At 35.2% G+C, this 14,727-nt stretch overlaps 1 protein-coding gene across 1 annotated transcript in view; it reads left to right on the top strand.

Moving 5' to 3' along the window:
* Nucleotides 1-1,859: 1,859 nt before the first annotated feature.
* The window catches only part of RICTOR (RPTOR independent companion of MTOR, complex 2), a 39,185-nt gene continuing 26,317 nt past the window's right edge, over nt 1,860-14,727 (top strand). Inside the window, exons 1-11 of the mRNA XM_010074379.1 lie at nt 1,860-1,985; nt 3,003-3,066; nt 7,354-7,480; nt 8,447-8,616; nt 8,866-8,933; nt 9,864-9,931; nt 11,531-11,613; nt 12,288-12,375; nt 13,336-13,426; nt 13,559-13,625; nt 13,734-13,814. Coding sequence (XP_010072681.1) covers nt 7,354-7,480; nt 8,447-8,616; nt 8,866-8,933; nt 9,864-9,931; nt 11,531-11,613; nt 12,288-12,375; nt 13,336-13,426; nt 13,559-13,625; nt 13,734-13,814 — 843 coding nt within the window. The 5' untranslated portion in view covers nt 1,860-1,985; nt 3,003-3,066. The remainder of the gene's footprint in view (nt 1,986-3,002; nt 3,067-7,353; nt 7,481-8,446; nt 8,617-8,865; nt 8,934-9,863; nt 9,932-11,530; nt 11,614-12,287; nt 12,376-13,335; nt 13,427-13,558; nt 13,626-13,733; nt 13,815-14,727) is intronic.

Genomic DNA, 14,727 nt, shown 5'->3' with positions numbered 1-14,727 from the left:
TGACACATCCCTTTTTGGTAGCGTCTGGTTTTGGATGTTGAATCTCATGATAGTGTTTTCCTTTGTAGTGGTTTCACTGGTGCCAATTCTTAAACTAACTTCTGTCTACAAATTAAGAATATCCTCCCCTTTGCGTTGTAGAACAAGCTTTCAAAGCATTGATTGCTATTGAGAAACTATTTTTCTAAATATGGTTTTGGTCTGCCATCCAAGAAATGTTTTCTTCTCTAATATAAAAGTAATGTGCTTTACTTGGTGAGGGGGAAAAAATCCAGATTCAGTATTTCTCTGTCCTGATAAGAAATGTCATGGATAGCAACACCACCTTTTGCATGAGTGATGGGTGACTTCTGCTCTAAAAGGAAACGCTGCTGAAGTGTCTTAAACTCATATATTCAAACCAGTTGTAAACTGTGAGGTAAGAGTCCAAATAGAAAAATACCATTGAGTAGAACTGAGTCTTATTTGCTTATCCCTCAGACTTCTATCTCTACAGAGTTGCAAAACTAGAAATAAAACATGGTCATGATCTAAAGAATTCCTATTATCTACCTGGCACATTTGAAAAGTAACTCTTCTGCTTTTCTTAAATGACTTCAGAAATAAATCTCTCCTCTACTTACAGTTTTTTTTAGAGGAAGAATCTTTTTTAATCTCACAGTATTGAGAATCTGTTTATTTGCTTCTAGCTCAGCTTAAAGAAAATAAGACTCTTTTTATGTGAAGAGTCAAATCTGATATTACAGTAAAGATGTTCTTCCTGAAATAATTCCCTGCTTGATACTGAAAGTAATGATCAGTTCGTCTTTATTTGCATGTGGTAATGCAGCCTTTCTGCTTTGTCTGGATATCACATGGAAGTAGGTTCCTGTTATAGTGACTTTTACACAGACTGATTCATCTCTGGAAAGATTCACAAGATTTTTTGGCCTTGGAGTAGCTGATGACCATGCATGACCATCCTAGAATAAGAAAAGAAGTATAGGTAGAAATTCATTCTCATTGGCTGCAGTATTTACATTCTTAGATGTCCCCTGTAAAATAGTCACTGGGAGGTTGGGGTTTTTTTCCCCAGTGTGTAGTCAAGGAAAAGGGGCAAATCTTTTGAGGATGCTGAAAAGGATAGTGAGTCACTTAATACTTTCAGACCCCATTTCTTGGGGCATTTAGTATCTCATTTCTTTTTACCTAGATAGCGAATGTAGGAAATTACAGTATGGTGACAGTTATGTTTAGGAAAGCTCACCTTGGTGCAAGCAAAACGCTTTCAAAATCTGTCTAAAGATAAATATATTTTGGTTATATGTTAAATCTGTGTAAGTCTGTGCTGTGTGTGGCTGCTTAAATTATGGGTCTGTCATATTTTATTTAAACATAATGTGGTGCCATAACATCTTCAGTGGGTGGCGCATATAATTACTTAGAGTGAAAATTTGTCTCTTATTAGGTGTTAAGACATTGTTTTGAGGACTCACGCATACGAGTGGGCAGCCTAGCAGAGAATGAAATGTTCTCTACCTGTTAATTTTCTTGGACTAACATTGTGCTCTGCTCTTTTGTCAGATAACAAGTCGTATACAGATCTTGGTCATGTATCAGTTCATGGATGTACAAGCCGTTCTGGGGTGGGGAGGGGGCAAGAAATTGGTTTGTCGCTTTTTCAGAATAATATATTATCTTAATCTGCTGGCAGGGTGAAGGTTTGCCTTCTAGGCTGTACAGGTGAATATCTCAAAGGCACAAAATTAATGCAGGACATTTAGACTATTTAAGTGAGTAGATAGTAGCTATATGTCAGATGGTGAAGTCTACCTGCTGTTAAATAGTTGTCCCTTTAATTTTCTTAATTGTAGTCTGAGGTTAGCTTTACTAAATGAAGCAAAAGAGGTCCGAGCAGCAGGATTGCGAGCCCTCCGCTATCTCATTCGAGACTCCAGTATTCTGCAGAAGGTGCTAAAGTTGAAAGTGGATTACTTGATTGCCAGGTAATTTTCCTCTTCCTTCTTGTAAATTTTACAGATGTAAATCACTTGCTTTTTCATGTTTGAGACAGCTGAGAAAAGGTATTTTCATATTCTCTTACCTTTTTTATGTGTCATTTTATAAAAGCCATTTTTCTTCAGTATGAATAATGGCCTTTAAAAATTGAAGGATAATACATCATACCAGCTAATCCAAATAGAATGCTGTCCTAATATATGATATACTGAGTAATCTAAAAAAATTCAGTGTATTTCAGTCATAAATGCCATTAATCATGAATTAATCTGTGTTACTTTTAGAAGGTTGAAACATCAGTAGTTTTAATGTTTTAAGTTGTTTTGTGGGAGTTATGATTCTTTGTACTAGAGGCTTTAAAGCACTATGATAACACAAAGTCAGGGCTAAAAAGGAGTTAGTGCCCAAGAATTTGTAATCTAAGTATAACCCATGACATAACAGACAAAGAGCAAAGGGCAAACTAATAGTGACATAATAAGATCAGCATGATCAGTGTAGATGTAAATATTAGCATTTCTAGTGCTTCCTTTGTTAAAATCTTGTTGGATTTAATATACTGATGTAGGTGAGTGTGTTTCTGTTTATAGATACGCACACATAGTTTTATTGTGCTCTTTAATTTTATTGGAGCAAAAGGACTTCACTGATCTGAAAACACACACAAAATGTTGATGTGAAACTTTACAAATACTTAGTTTAGTCTCACTTGAAATGACAAATGCAGCTAGCTCGAAGTATTTGTTGAAGCTGTTATGCATTGCCATTGTATATTTGAGAACACTCTAGTGACTTAATTGTAATGAAGATAACTTAAATATAAACTGAAGCTAATTGACCAATCATGATTAGTATGCTTGCTGAAAGCAGAGTTTTAAAACAACCAGTCATAATATTCTTTTTCTTCTGTTTATTCAGTTACATAAATACTAATGCGAGATGTTAACCGTTAAGGTGAAAGTTAGTGTTGTTATAAACAAAATGTATTTTTTAACTTATTTTAGGTGCATTGACATACAACAGAGTAATGAAGTGGAAAGAACACAAGCACTTCGGTTAGTCAGAAAGGTATGGTCGTATCAGCTATGCCAGTCAGTTGTGCTGACTCCTGGTTTTCTCCATCAGAAGTTTTTTTTCAGTCTCTAATACCCTACCTTACTTTATCATGTGAGAAGAAACTATATCTGATAATTCAAAAGAGAGAAGGAAGGATGGTGCTGAGGCTTGTTCAGATTTTAGTCTCTCACTGCTGAAAATCTTGAGTGGGCTAGAAAAACACTGCTAATTTTCCTTTGATAGAGATCATACTGGACAAGTTTTGTGAAAAAGTTACCAAATTATGAATTTGGGTATAAGAACCATATTATTAAGTTCCATCTAATGATTTAACTTTATTGTATAGTGTGTTTAAGCATCTGTGAATCAAGGACAGGAGATTTTTCTGCCATATGCGAAATGAGGCAAATTGCCATTCCTGGAATAATCAGTTGAAGCAATGCTTCTAGCCGTATTGCTTTATTCCGTAGAGTTTTGTGCTGTTCATATTTATTTTCTCAGATACGCAATCAGGCGTAATTAGTTTATGGTGGTTACTGTACTGTGTACCCATGGATGTGAAGTGTTTGAAGCTGTGGTAGCTGCATTTTCAAGTTCATTGTAGAGAAATTGGCATATACAGCTACCGAAGGTATTTTTTTCAGGCAATATAGTGTTCTGCCTTTGTACTGGACTTTACTGTCCTTTATCGTGCTTATATTCTTCTAGTTCTACTGAGCATCTTAGGAAAAACTTGAGTAAAGTTTGAACTAGTTGGAAGAATGGTTCTCCAGGAGCACTTAGACTATTTTATCTGTTTTGTGTGTGTATGTATTTTCTTATATATATTTAGGCTGAAAATACACAAGTTTGATATGCAATTTATTTTCTTATAATGAGCTCACTTGGCTTCTGTCTTACAGAAGAGACAATATGCTTGATTAACAGTTGCACCAAAAAGAGTTTTAAAGCTTGAACACCATCACCACCCCCAAACCCAAACAAACAAAACCCAGAACCATAAAGGAGTGGGTCCTTTAGGAAGTTGCAATTGATAAAAGTTCTTTGCTTTAAAAAGAGAGCTTCAATGTAGAGCCAAATAACTTATATCAGGAGATGGAATAGAAACACACTTAACAGTGAATTGGTTCTGGTTGGGTCAGAAATTTGTCCGCATTATTCCTGGGCTTTTTTGGATATTTCCTGGTTGAGCAAAGGCTTCTGTCTTTCTTGAAAGAAACAAAAGGAAGCAAGCAAAATAAATCCTGTGGTTTGATCCTGAAAGAGAAGCATTAAGAAAAACATGCAGATGACCTCCAGTGCTGTTATTTTTTTCCTCCAACATGATACAAGGGTGCTGTGCATGGGATGTATGTGGATGCTATACAGGGATGCTGATTGTTCTTTGATGCTGGGAACTATGTTGATAAAAGATGTTTCCTAACTTCTTTTGCTACCTAGAACATCTTTGTTTCTTAAAAGACAGTGTCAGACAAAGAAAAAGCTGCCCAGCCTGGCTACCAGTAAAGTTAACACCTTTCTCATGGCCTGTGTGGGGTACTGTAGTTAAGCGTGTGTTGGCATAAAGCAGTGAGTCTTTGAGAAACTGTCTCTCATGATGAATACTGGGACACGTATCCTGAATAGCACATTCTGTATTTTCACACTGTTACCCAGCTCTTGGCCTTTTCCTATCTGTCTTCATCACCCTCAGTATCTCAGTGGTTCGATAGCAGGATTCCTAAAAGGTTATATAAAGGTCTAGAAGGGGGGAATGAGTGGCACATAAAACAATCAAGAGTTAATTAGTTTGTGGAGAGAATTTACTGTGAACCATGGAAGAGCTGAACTGGGTTCCACCAGTGTCACAAAACTGTTGTTTTCAATTTCAAAGTGTGGATAGAATTTTTTAACCTAATTTTTGATAGCAAAAATGCATATGTAAGAGTAGCATAGATGTAAAACTGCAAAAATAAAACATTCTCTCGCTTTTTTCTCTTTTCATAGAGCATAAGAATAAAATATAAAATATTAATCTGTTTTATGAATCAATAAAAAGCATGTAATGATAAACTTGTTCAGAAAATGTGCAGGTTAAAGCAGTATAGGGGGAGAAAAGAAAAATAACTTCAACCTTTTTAAACTTAGTTTCTGACTTCTTTTGAAGCCTTTGCTCACTGTCTCTTTTGACTGTAATCACCTCTACATTTCCTAGTAAGAGCTTTGCAATTTAGCAGTGTCCTCAGCCATTAAAAGGGATAGCATAAAGTTTTTTCAGAAAGTATTTTTCCATCTAATAGAAGTCAGACCTTTTTTTTTAAAAAAAATTTAATAGAGAGGATGTTTTATTTTCAAAGCAGAAGCCGTGGTTAGGTACAGTATGAACCACCTTCTTTCTTCCTCTTTTTTAAAGGAATTTTTAAAGACCAGATTCATGGTCTTTGTTATTTATTTTGTCATAGCTGCTTGTAAGTAGCATTGCATCATTTGTCCTTGGTCTTTAGAACTGCACTTCAATCCCTAGAGCAGAATAAAAGCAACTGTTAAAATTTGTATTTATTCTATTAATGTGTTTGGAATTTAATATTGAAAGAAATCTTTCCTTCTCATGGCTTAAAACCAAATGAAACAGAACAGACTTAAGAGGCTACCTGTGTCCTCACATAAAGTACATGTCAATATCAGTAGAAAAAAAAGGCTATTCTATGGAGTGGATTGGTATACCCATTCTTGTTACTTTATGCCATTGTAAAAGGGAAAGACCATGTGGGTGGAGAAGGGTTTGTTTTTTCTTTATAGTCCGATCTTCAAGCTTCCTGTTTTGTGGGTGACAACATCATGTATGACAAGAAGTTTCTCAAAAACACATCTTAAAAATAAACCTGTTAGTGTTCCTGTACATTTGTCACAATGGTTGATCTCATACCATTTTAACATCCTCTGCAAAGAGGGCAAAACAATTAATCCCCTTTCAACAAATAGCTATAGGACTTCTAAGGGAGCTTTAAAATCAATATAGGACAAAACAATTTTGGACAACAGTGAAGATAAGCCTACATTTGTTGGAAACAAAAGAGATATTAAATAAAACCTTGGAAAACTAGCCTAAAGTTTCTGAGTGTTTGGTTGATATCTAATATTTTTTTTACATCTCACTTATTTTTTTGTAGAAGAAAATGTGACATGGTTGAATGGGCTATAACACGTTATGTTTTTTCCATTTTTAAGCAGTTAGACAAAAACACTACTTCCTCCTTAGTAATATATCTGTTTAGTGATGTTCAAGTTCCATAGTATAGAGGATATCTATATTTAATTTTCACAAAATACGAAAAGACGTGAACAAACAACTACTCAACCTTTGTAGTCAAAGCTTCTTTTGGGGGAGGGCAAGAAGTAGTGGTATTAGTTGGTTGTTTTGGCTTGGGATTTTTTGGCTTTAATGTGTGCACAGGGTCTGGCTACTTAATGCAGTGTAAATTCTCCTTGTCCTGAACTTGCACCTGAAGATTTCCAAGGTGTGAGACCTCTTCAAGTAGTATAAATGAGCATTGGCTATTAAAATCCATTCTTCTAGTCTGTCTCAAGCTTATTGTAATTTCTTGGTTTTTTAATTGACAAATGTCTTGATTAATGGACACAGGTCTTTTTTTCATCTTTTTCAACCTAACGTGTTTAAGGGGGGGGCAGTGGGATGTGGTTTTTTGCCATAGCTATATAACTTAAGGTGAAATTGAATTATGCTGCCATTTGGGCAAGATCAGGTGCTATGCAAGAGGATATAGGGGTCTTATTGACAGTTGCCTTCCAAATATTTGTAGCAGCTTCTTCTGTTGACAGTCTTTTTTTGTAGTCTGCAGCAATCTAAGGACCTATCTCCAAACCAGGAGATTTTAGTCTTGGCTAATTGCAACAGTTGAATAGGTGTTAAAGAATCTGCTGCAGTATGAATTAATCTTCTACAAGAGTTTGTAATCTGGTCTGTGTTACTGGATAACATTCTTCATCAATAAATAAATTCTTGGAAGAAAATATGAAAAAGGTAGCCATAGTCCTCTCTGCAGTCATCTTTTTAACCATTTTCTGTCATGATAAAATAAAAAAAAAAAAAAACTGAAGCGGGAAGAGAATGGTGAAGTAAATTGACAAAAGAATTTCAAGAACAAAATAAATAGTTTTGAGGATTCACCAGATACAACTACGTAACATGTGGAGTGGTCTGTCTGGTTGTATCTAGGAAACAGAATGCTGCTGAATCTGTGAGTATATTTAGAGAAATATTATGAAGAAACCAGAGGGCTTTTTCTTTCGTTTTGCCAGATGATCACTGTGAATGCTTCATTGTTCCCCAGTTCTATTACTAATTCTTTGATAGCAGTTGGAAACGATGGTCTTCAAGAAAGAGACAGAATGGTTCGAGCGTGTATAGCCATTATCTGTGAACTAGGTAAGATAACTGAAAGCTAATTAAGAAAAATTTTGACATGGTTCTCATTAGTTTTTCTAAGAGAGTCTCTTCTGTGGGTTCATATTAAATATATTGTATTCAAATAATTAAGGGTATTTGTTTAATAATGAATTAGATATTAATGTTCTTAATGTCAGTTTCATGGATTTTAGTCATTAGTTTGATATAAAACAAAATCCCTTTAACTTAAAATCTCTTAAGTGAAGTACCTGAAGATTTCAGGTGCCCTTCTTTCCTTTAAGACTTGACAATTTTTGGTTTACCTTAAAAACGTTTCTAGGCTGCAGTTGATGTTTCTAAAACTAATGCATTGGAAGTGGGGAGAATTCCATATATGAGATACTGACAAATGTCCAGGAGTTCAGAAAACTACAAAACATCTTCCTTTAAAAATTCTTACAGTGGATACTGTGGTTAGGTGGCTTCTGGAAGTTAGTATTTGTGCCATGTAAAGGCTGTCTGGACAGTAGTTTATACTAACACCCTATACTTTTATGTGGGTGCTGATTTTTAAGGGTTTTTCAAATTCAATCAACGAGAAATAACTTCAGTAGTATTTTCAAGTTAGAAACTTGTGTTTTACAGAAATAAACTGTCTGCTGCTCTTTTATATTCTAGTATAAGTATTTTATCCATTAGTCCAGTGAAGCACAAAACCCTTTTGCAGGAAAATCCAGAAACTTCCCTATGGAAACTTGGTTGGAAATAAGTTGGGAAATTGCTGCACAGTGCTGACTGACTGAACAGTATTTTTGTTCATGATAAATTAATCCAAAATCTCAATTAATTGCTAATGTCAGTCAGTTCCATTAAAATCTTTATGTGTGCCTCATCAGTGTTCAGGAAGAAAAAGATACATGTACTAAAGAGACAACAACATATTGGAAGCTGTGAAATATTTTCTTTCCTATCACTGGCTGAAGTGACATGTTTTTCTTTATGTAGCACTTCAGAATCCCGAGGTGGTGGCTCTGCGGGGTGGTCTAAGTACGATCTTGAAAAATGTGATTGATTGTCAGCTAAGCCGAATAAATGAGGCTCTGATAACTACAGTTTTGCACCTCATTAATCATCCGAAGACCCGACAGTATGTGCGAGCGGATGTAGAATTAGAGGTGGGTTCAATTTTACTTGTTTAGTGACAGAAATAAAACATTGTATTACTAATGAAAATGTTTAATTTTAATCTCAGATTTCATCCTCTGTGTTAGTGCAAAATGTTTAGAATATAACAGTTTAGGCTAAGAGCATAATGATTTATAAAGCAGGAATAAAGTGACAAATTGGAGTGGGACCAAGGAATGGGCAAGACCCATTTAACTGTATTCTCATGTGAAAGTAATGCATGTCTTTCTTTTGTTTAGCGCATTTTAGCTCCTTACACAGATTTTCACTACAGGCATAATCCAGACACAGCAGAAGGACAACTCAAGTAAGTGTTAGTGCTGCTACTTGTGCTATCAGTTGTGTTCATGGTATTGGAATTAAGCTAAGTGAAAATAAAAGTAATGACCTAATACTGAACTACTTGAAGGTGAATACAGTAGGTTGATTCCAGTTTTCTAAAATACTGTTAAGCATTTAAGATTTAAAAGTGGTTGTTTAGCCTCAAGAAGAGAAGATTGGGGCACACTCTCCCCCAGATAGCAGCCTTTCTAATACCTATGAAGAAGATATCAGGAAGATGTAGCCAGGGCCCTTCATGGTGGTGAACGATGAGAGGACAAGAAGCACCAGAGAGAAATTGAAAGAAGAGGTTCCAATTTGATATAAGAGCAGGGAGGGAGTTTTCTATGAGGCCGGTCAGGTGTTAAAACAGGCTGTTAAAACAGAGGTCCTGCAGCCTTCATCCTTGAGAGTTTCTAAGACCTAACTAGATAAAGGTCTGGGTCCCATATCTAGCAACTTCTTTGGATAGGAGTTTGGACTAGAGACCTCCTGAGACTGCTTCCAAGTTTAATTATTTAGGTTTTTTTTAATTATCAAATGACATTAGATGCTTACATCTGGGTAACTGAATAAGGTACAAATCTTTAGATCCTTGCTGCAGACTTGGTGTCAGTGGAGGTGGAGAGCGATTCATCTGACCACATATAGCTGTTTACTTTGTGATGTTACCCTCCTACCATGGAAACTCCCCTGAAAAGGGAAAAGTAACAATACTTTAAAATTCTAATCTGTGTGTATGTATACACATTGCACAAATACATGTACACATGTATATACATACATAAAACATTTCCCTTACTCTGGATTTTGTCCCCCATCTAAAATCTCAGTTAACTGCTTTTTACTTGCTGTGTAAGTAACGCTGCTTGTTCTATAGTAACTGAGTACATTGTGACATTTGTTTTAATGACAGGGAAGACAGAGAAGCACGGTTCCTAGCTAGTAAAATGGGAATAGTGGCAGCATTTCGATCATGGGCAGGTAAGATTTTTTTGTTTAATGCGGGATGATTGAAAGGGGAATTGTACTTTCTAGTATAAAAGACTGGTTTGTTTAAACACAGTCTATCTCATTTGATGTGTCTGATTTCTATCAATGCCTTCCTACAATGCTACTAAGATTTGATTTTGTAAAATTGGAGGACGCATACCAGTACCAGAGTTCTGTTTGACTAACTCTGCTGAGAAGATGCAACTTTTTTTTTGTCCTCCCGCATAAAATACCTTGTAAATTGCACCTTGATGGTACTTCTTGACATTTGATGGATGGGAGGATGTTGAAAAGAACACTGCATCATAAGAATTTTATTTTGAGATGGTTCTGCCACTGTAAATAAGAAATCTTTTTGTCTATGTGAAGAGATGCCAACAATGACTGCATGGACCCACATCTATTCCTGTGTTGCAATTGGCATGTGGTCACTATATACTCTTGGAAAAGGCCTCTGAAGTGCACTGCCGGACATACTTAAGTACCCTCAGTGTGTCTGTGACCACATGTGCATGCCTTGAGTTTTTGTGATATAGAAGTTTTGAAATTGAGGATTTTCTTCAAGTTCATATAAAGCACACGTCATTAAAGTTAAAATTGTATTAGTGAAAATAAATAGATGAGTAGCTGATATTTTTCAACTCTTAGTAATTTTTAAGGAATGATGGTTTGGGTTTACTTTTGATAGGTAAGACAAAAAGGTGTGCAAACCTGGATTTTTTTTTTTTGCTCATTTAAAGTTGCATTTTGGATAAACTTGTTTTCTGGATAGCATGCATAAGTTTTAATTCATTCTGTGAAGTATGAAGAGAAGTGGTCACGGTAATGAGGAAGGTTACTGTCTCTGGAGCCACATTTTTAATGAAGAGACTACATATAGATTGAGGCTGAAAATTAGTGTAAGCTTTAGGTGGTATTGTGTAACATATATAAACAATTTGAAGGTTTTGTCTATTAATATTGAAATACTAAACTAGTTGAGTAAAAATACAGTGTAAAAGGACCAAATTATAAGAGAGGCCCTGAGATTTTATGCAAAGTTAAATCTACAGTGTTGAAACTTTTGGGAGATGAGCATTGGTCATTTGGGAAAAGGTGGTTTAAAACAGTGCACAGAGATTGTTATTCCAATTATGTTTAAACTTGCTGTTTAGAATTCACCTGAGATTAAAAGGAATGGAATAATTTGTTAGGTTAAGATACAGCTTTGATGGAGAAACTTCTCACGATTCTGCCAAGATGAAACAAATCTTTCAGGTTTAAGGTTCATTCTTTAATGACAATTTTGTCTTTTCTTTCTGCCATTTCTTCAATGGGAATGTTGTTTTTGCAGATAATTTGAAAATATTGTTCACAGTAGAAAGGGCAAAAGTAGCTGTACTTTTTAATGAGGAAACAAAATTTTGTGATTAGAAAGTTTTCTTAACCTATGTCTTCTCCTTTCCAATGAATAATATTTTAAATGTTTATGATTAGTAGTTTTTGTTGTCTGTGCTTGTACTCAAACTGGGAATCAAATTTTACAATGTGTTTAAGGTTTTGGTTGTTTTTTTGGTGAGGAAATGTTATTACGTATTTAATGTTTTCTAGGTATTATCAGCCTGTGCAAACCTGGAAATTCCGGGATTCAGTCTCTTATTGGGGTACTCTGTATACCAAATATGGAAATACGGGTATGTGGTAAATATTTAGTACTGATGTAGGAACAATATTAGGTGTTTTAATTAAGATATTATTAATATTTTAACAGTTTAGTGGTTTAAACACAGGCTCCAAATAAACTCAAGTTGCTCTTGAGTTTATTTGACCCCGAAGTTCAAGGTTATAATTCCATCATAAAATTCCTGTGAGAATGTAAGTAAACCCTGCATGTCTGAGAGGAGGGAATGAAGGAGAGAAAAGTACATAGTTGTATTTTTACCCTCGTCACAAGTCAAAGCGGGTTCACAGTAGCTGCAGTTATGACTTTAAAGCATAATAATCAGAGTTGAATCCAAGATAAATAAAAATGCTCTTCCCAAATACCTGTTAAACCACAAAGTTCATGGTGACAGCAGTAAACTTCTCCAAAAATCTGTAGTCTAAGTAGCCTGAGCTTCTGTAGAATTCATACTGACAGTAAGGCACTGTTCCTTTTGTGACAATGAGGTGCTTCCCTTCTCTCCAATTATTTCAGGTTATGAAAATAAGCGTGTTATCAAAAAAAGAAACACTGAAACAGATATACCAATTTTGGCACTACAGAAATCTCAATTTCGGTATTTGTAGTGAACAAAAGGACAATTTTTGTAAATCTGTGAAATTCCTGTTGTGGTTTTGTTTTTTGTTTTTTTGGTTTTTTTGATAGCGAGGTCTGCTTGAAGTTCTCTATGATATATTTCGCCTTCCTCTCCCTGTTATCGCAGAAGAATTTATTGAGGCACTTCTCAGTGTAGGTAAGTACTTAGAACCAGTTCACATAAGAATTCTATTAAGCTCTTCTACATATTTGAACCCTTCACTGTCTCCCCTATATTGTAAATTATGTCAGTTTCAGTTTAGTCACTGAATTAGTTTGGTGCTCTGAAGTCCTGCTTAAAATTCTTTATCAGCTGTTAAGTGTTTTAAGTTTGAAGGATCAGCAATGGAGCATAATGGAGCATTTACACAAAGGACTGTATAAACACATTGCTACAAATTAGCTTCTTTGAAGTGTTAGAAGCATTAGTAACTTAGAAGTGCTAGTGAATGTTACAGAAAAGTTAATAAACAGTCTTTTCTATATATTGTGTATCTGCTAGCTATCTTCATGCAATTCTGCAGACTTTTAATTTTCCTAGGGCAAGTGTATGCTTTTTCATGTCTTTATATTTAGCAGAGTTAGTAATTTATCTTTAGAATTACTCATTTGTAAACCCAAGAGGATCTTCTGCTTTGGCTCACAGTACGAAAGTATGAGCCTAAAAAGAACAAGTTTCAGCCTTCAAGGTTCCAGCAGTTCTCTTCTCTAAACTCTGTTTTCTCATGCAGTTGATAATAAAAGCTTAATCCTTCTACTGCATTTATAAATAAGTTGTTCTTTGTTGCAAACTGACTACTTTGTGATGTATGGATATAAATTCTAGGTGTTACAGCATTTTCTGTTTAACGAATGTAATGTGTTAATGAATTGGAAATGTCATTATTTTGGTTGACGCTTAGATACAATCTTTGTCCTAGTGTTGAACTTAGCCTTACTTTGTTCAGGAGTATGGGCTAGATGACTTGTTAGAGATCCCTTCTGACAAAATTTTCTGTAATTTGAAACCTGTAATAACATTTGTTGGCGAGAACTATTATTTACCTACTGACAACCATTACAATAACACTGTAATACTATGTTTATAATTGCTATTGTCTGTATTTTCTTGTTCTAGATCCAAGCAGGTTTCAGGACTGCTGGAGGCTGTCTGATGGCTTTGTAGCTGCTGAAGCAAAAACTATATTACCCCATCGAGCCAGGTCCAGGTAAGCATTTAATGAACTTAGTCTAAACCCTTTTTTTTGTTTGGTTTTTGGTGACAAAATATTTGTTGTTTTTACTTGCAGACACAGTAAGAAAGTAACTTTCTAAACTGTTTTGATACTTTTTCTCCTTAGGCCTGATCTCATGGATAATTATTTGGCTTTAGTACTTTCAGCTTTTATTACCAATGGACTTCTAGAGGTAACTTGTGACTTTAACTTTGAATAGATGCTTGCTACTTTTTTCATTTAAACATTAAAATAAGATGTTATACATTAAATGTTGTAACTATTTTTTACCTTTTTGAAGGGTCTGGTTGAAGTGATCACAAGTAGTGATGACCATGTATCTGTTAGAGCAACTATCCTTTTAGGAGAACTTTTGCACATGGTAAGTAAAACATTTTGCTGAGAATAAGTAGTATTAGTAGCTAGTTGTAAATAGATATTTACTGTTATAGCTTTGAATTTGTGTTATGAACCTGGAGCATCTACTTTTCATCAGAATGACGGGTTAATTCACATTGCATCTTTTGGCACTTCCTGTGTTAAAAACAGTATGAATCAAGAGGAGGGCCATTTGGAAAGTATTAAAAGTGCTAGAGGTTCTGCTGCAAGGATAATCCTTAGCTCTCAAACAATGCACTTCCCTGTATCGGTAGCCAGTTGTATTTTTAAGCTGGAGTCCTGCAAACTCATCTGTCAGTTACTCTGTTTGGGGAAAATGACCACTGCTGATTTTTGCTTTTCTTAGAGTGATGGTAGCCCTCTGGCAATGTATTTAGTTTTTTGCCTCACAGACTGGGCAGACAAAACTTCTTTCAGGTTCAGCTTGATGTGGCTGGGACACTTGATATTATTCATTCAGGCAGCTCCAGTGTGGTGGAGTGCTCTTTCAAGAACTGCTGTCGTTTGCCCCTGCTAGAAAGAAGCTGCAGGGACTTTACTGTAAAACGTGTGTTTTGTAGAAGCAGCTTCTCCCTCCTAATGTAAACTATTTTGTTATAGAGATAATATCATTGTTTTCATATACACTCCAGTGCTACCTTTCAGCCTCCTGAAAAGCTGTTATTCATATGTGAAGTGAAATGATTTACTTTTCTTGCAAAACAGTTCTTCTATTTTGCACATCCTGTTGATGAGGAATAGCATAAATAACAGAGTATTTTTGATCAGTTTTCTTGTGGTTTTTAAATCTTTTTTCCAAATAAACTACTTCAGAAGAGATGTTAAGATTGTGAAATGCAACTTTGTCTTACAAAAATTTGAATGTGAGTTGTTAGGCCTAGTCTGCATCTTCAGGC

Source organism: Pterocles gutturalis, unplaced genomic scaffold (assembly GCF_000699245.1).
Source record: "Pterocles gutturalis isolate BGI_N339 unplaced genomic scaffold, ASM69924v1 scaffold17762, whole genome shotgun sequence".
NCBI lineage: Eukaryota > Metazoa > Chordata > Aves > Pterocliformes > Pteroclidae > Pterocles > Pterocles gutturalis.
This window is presented reverse-complemented; position numbering and strand designations above follow the sequence as displayed.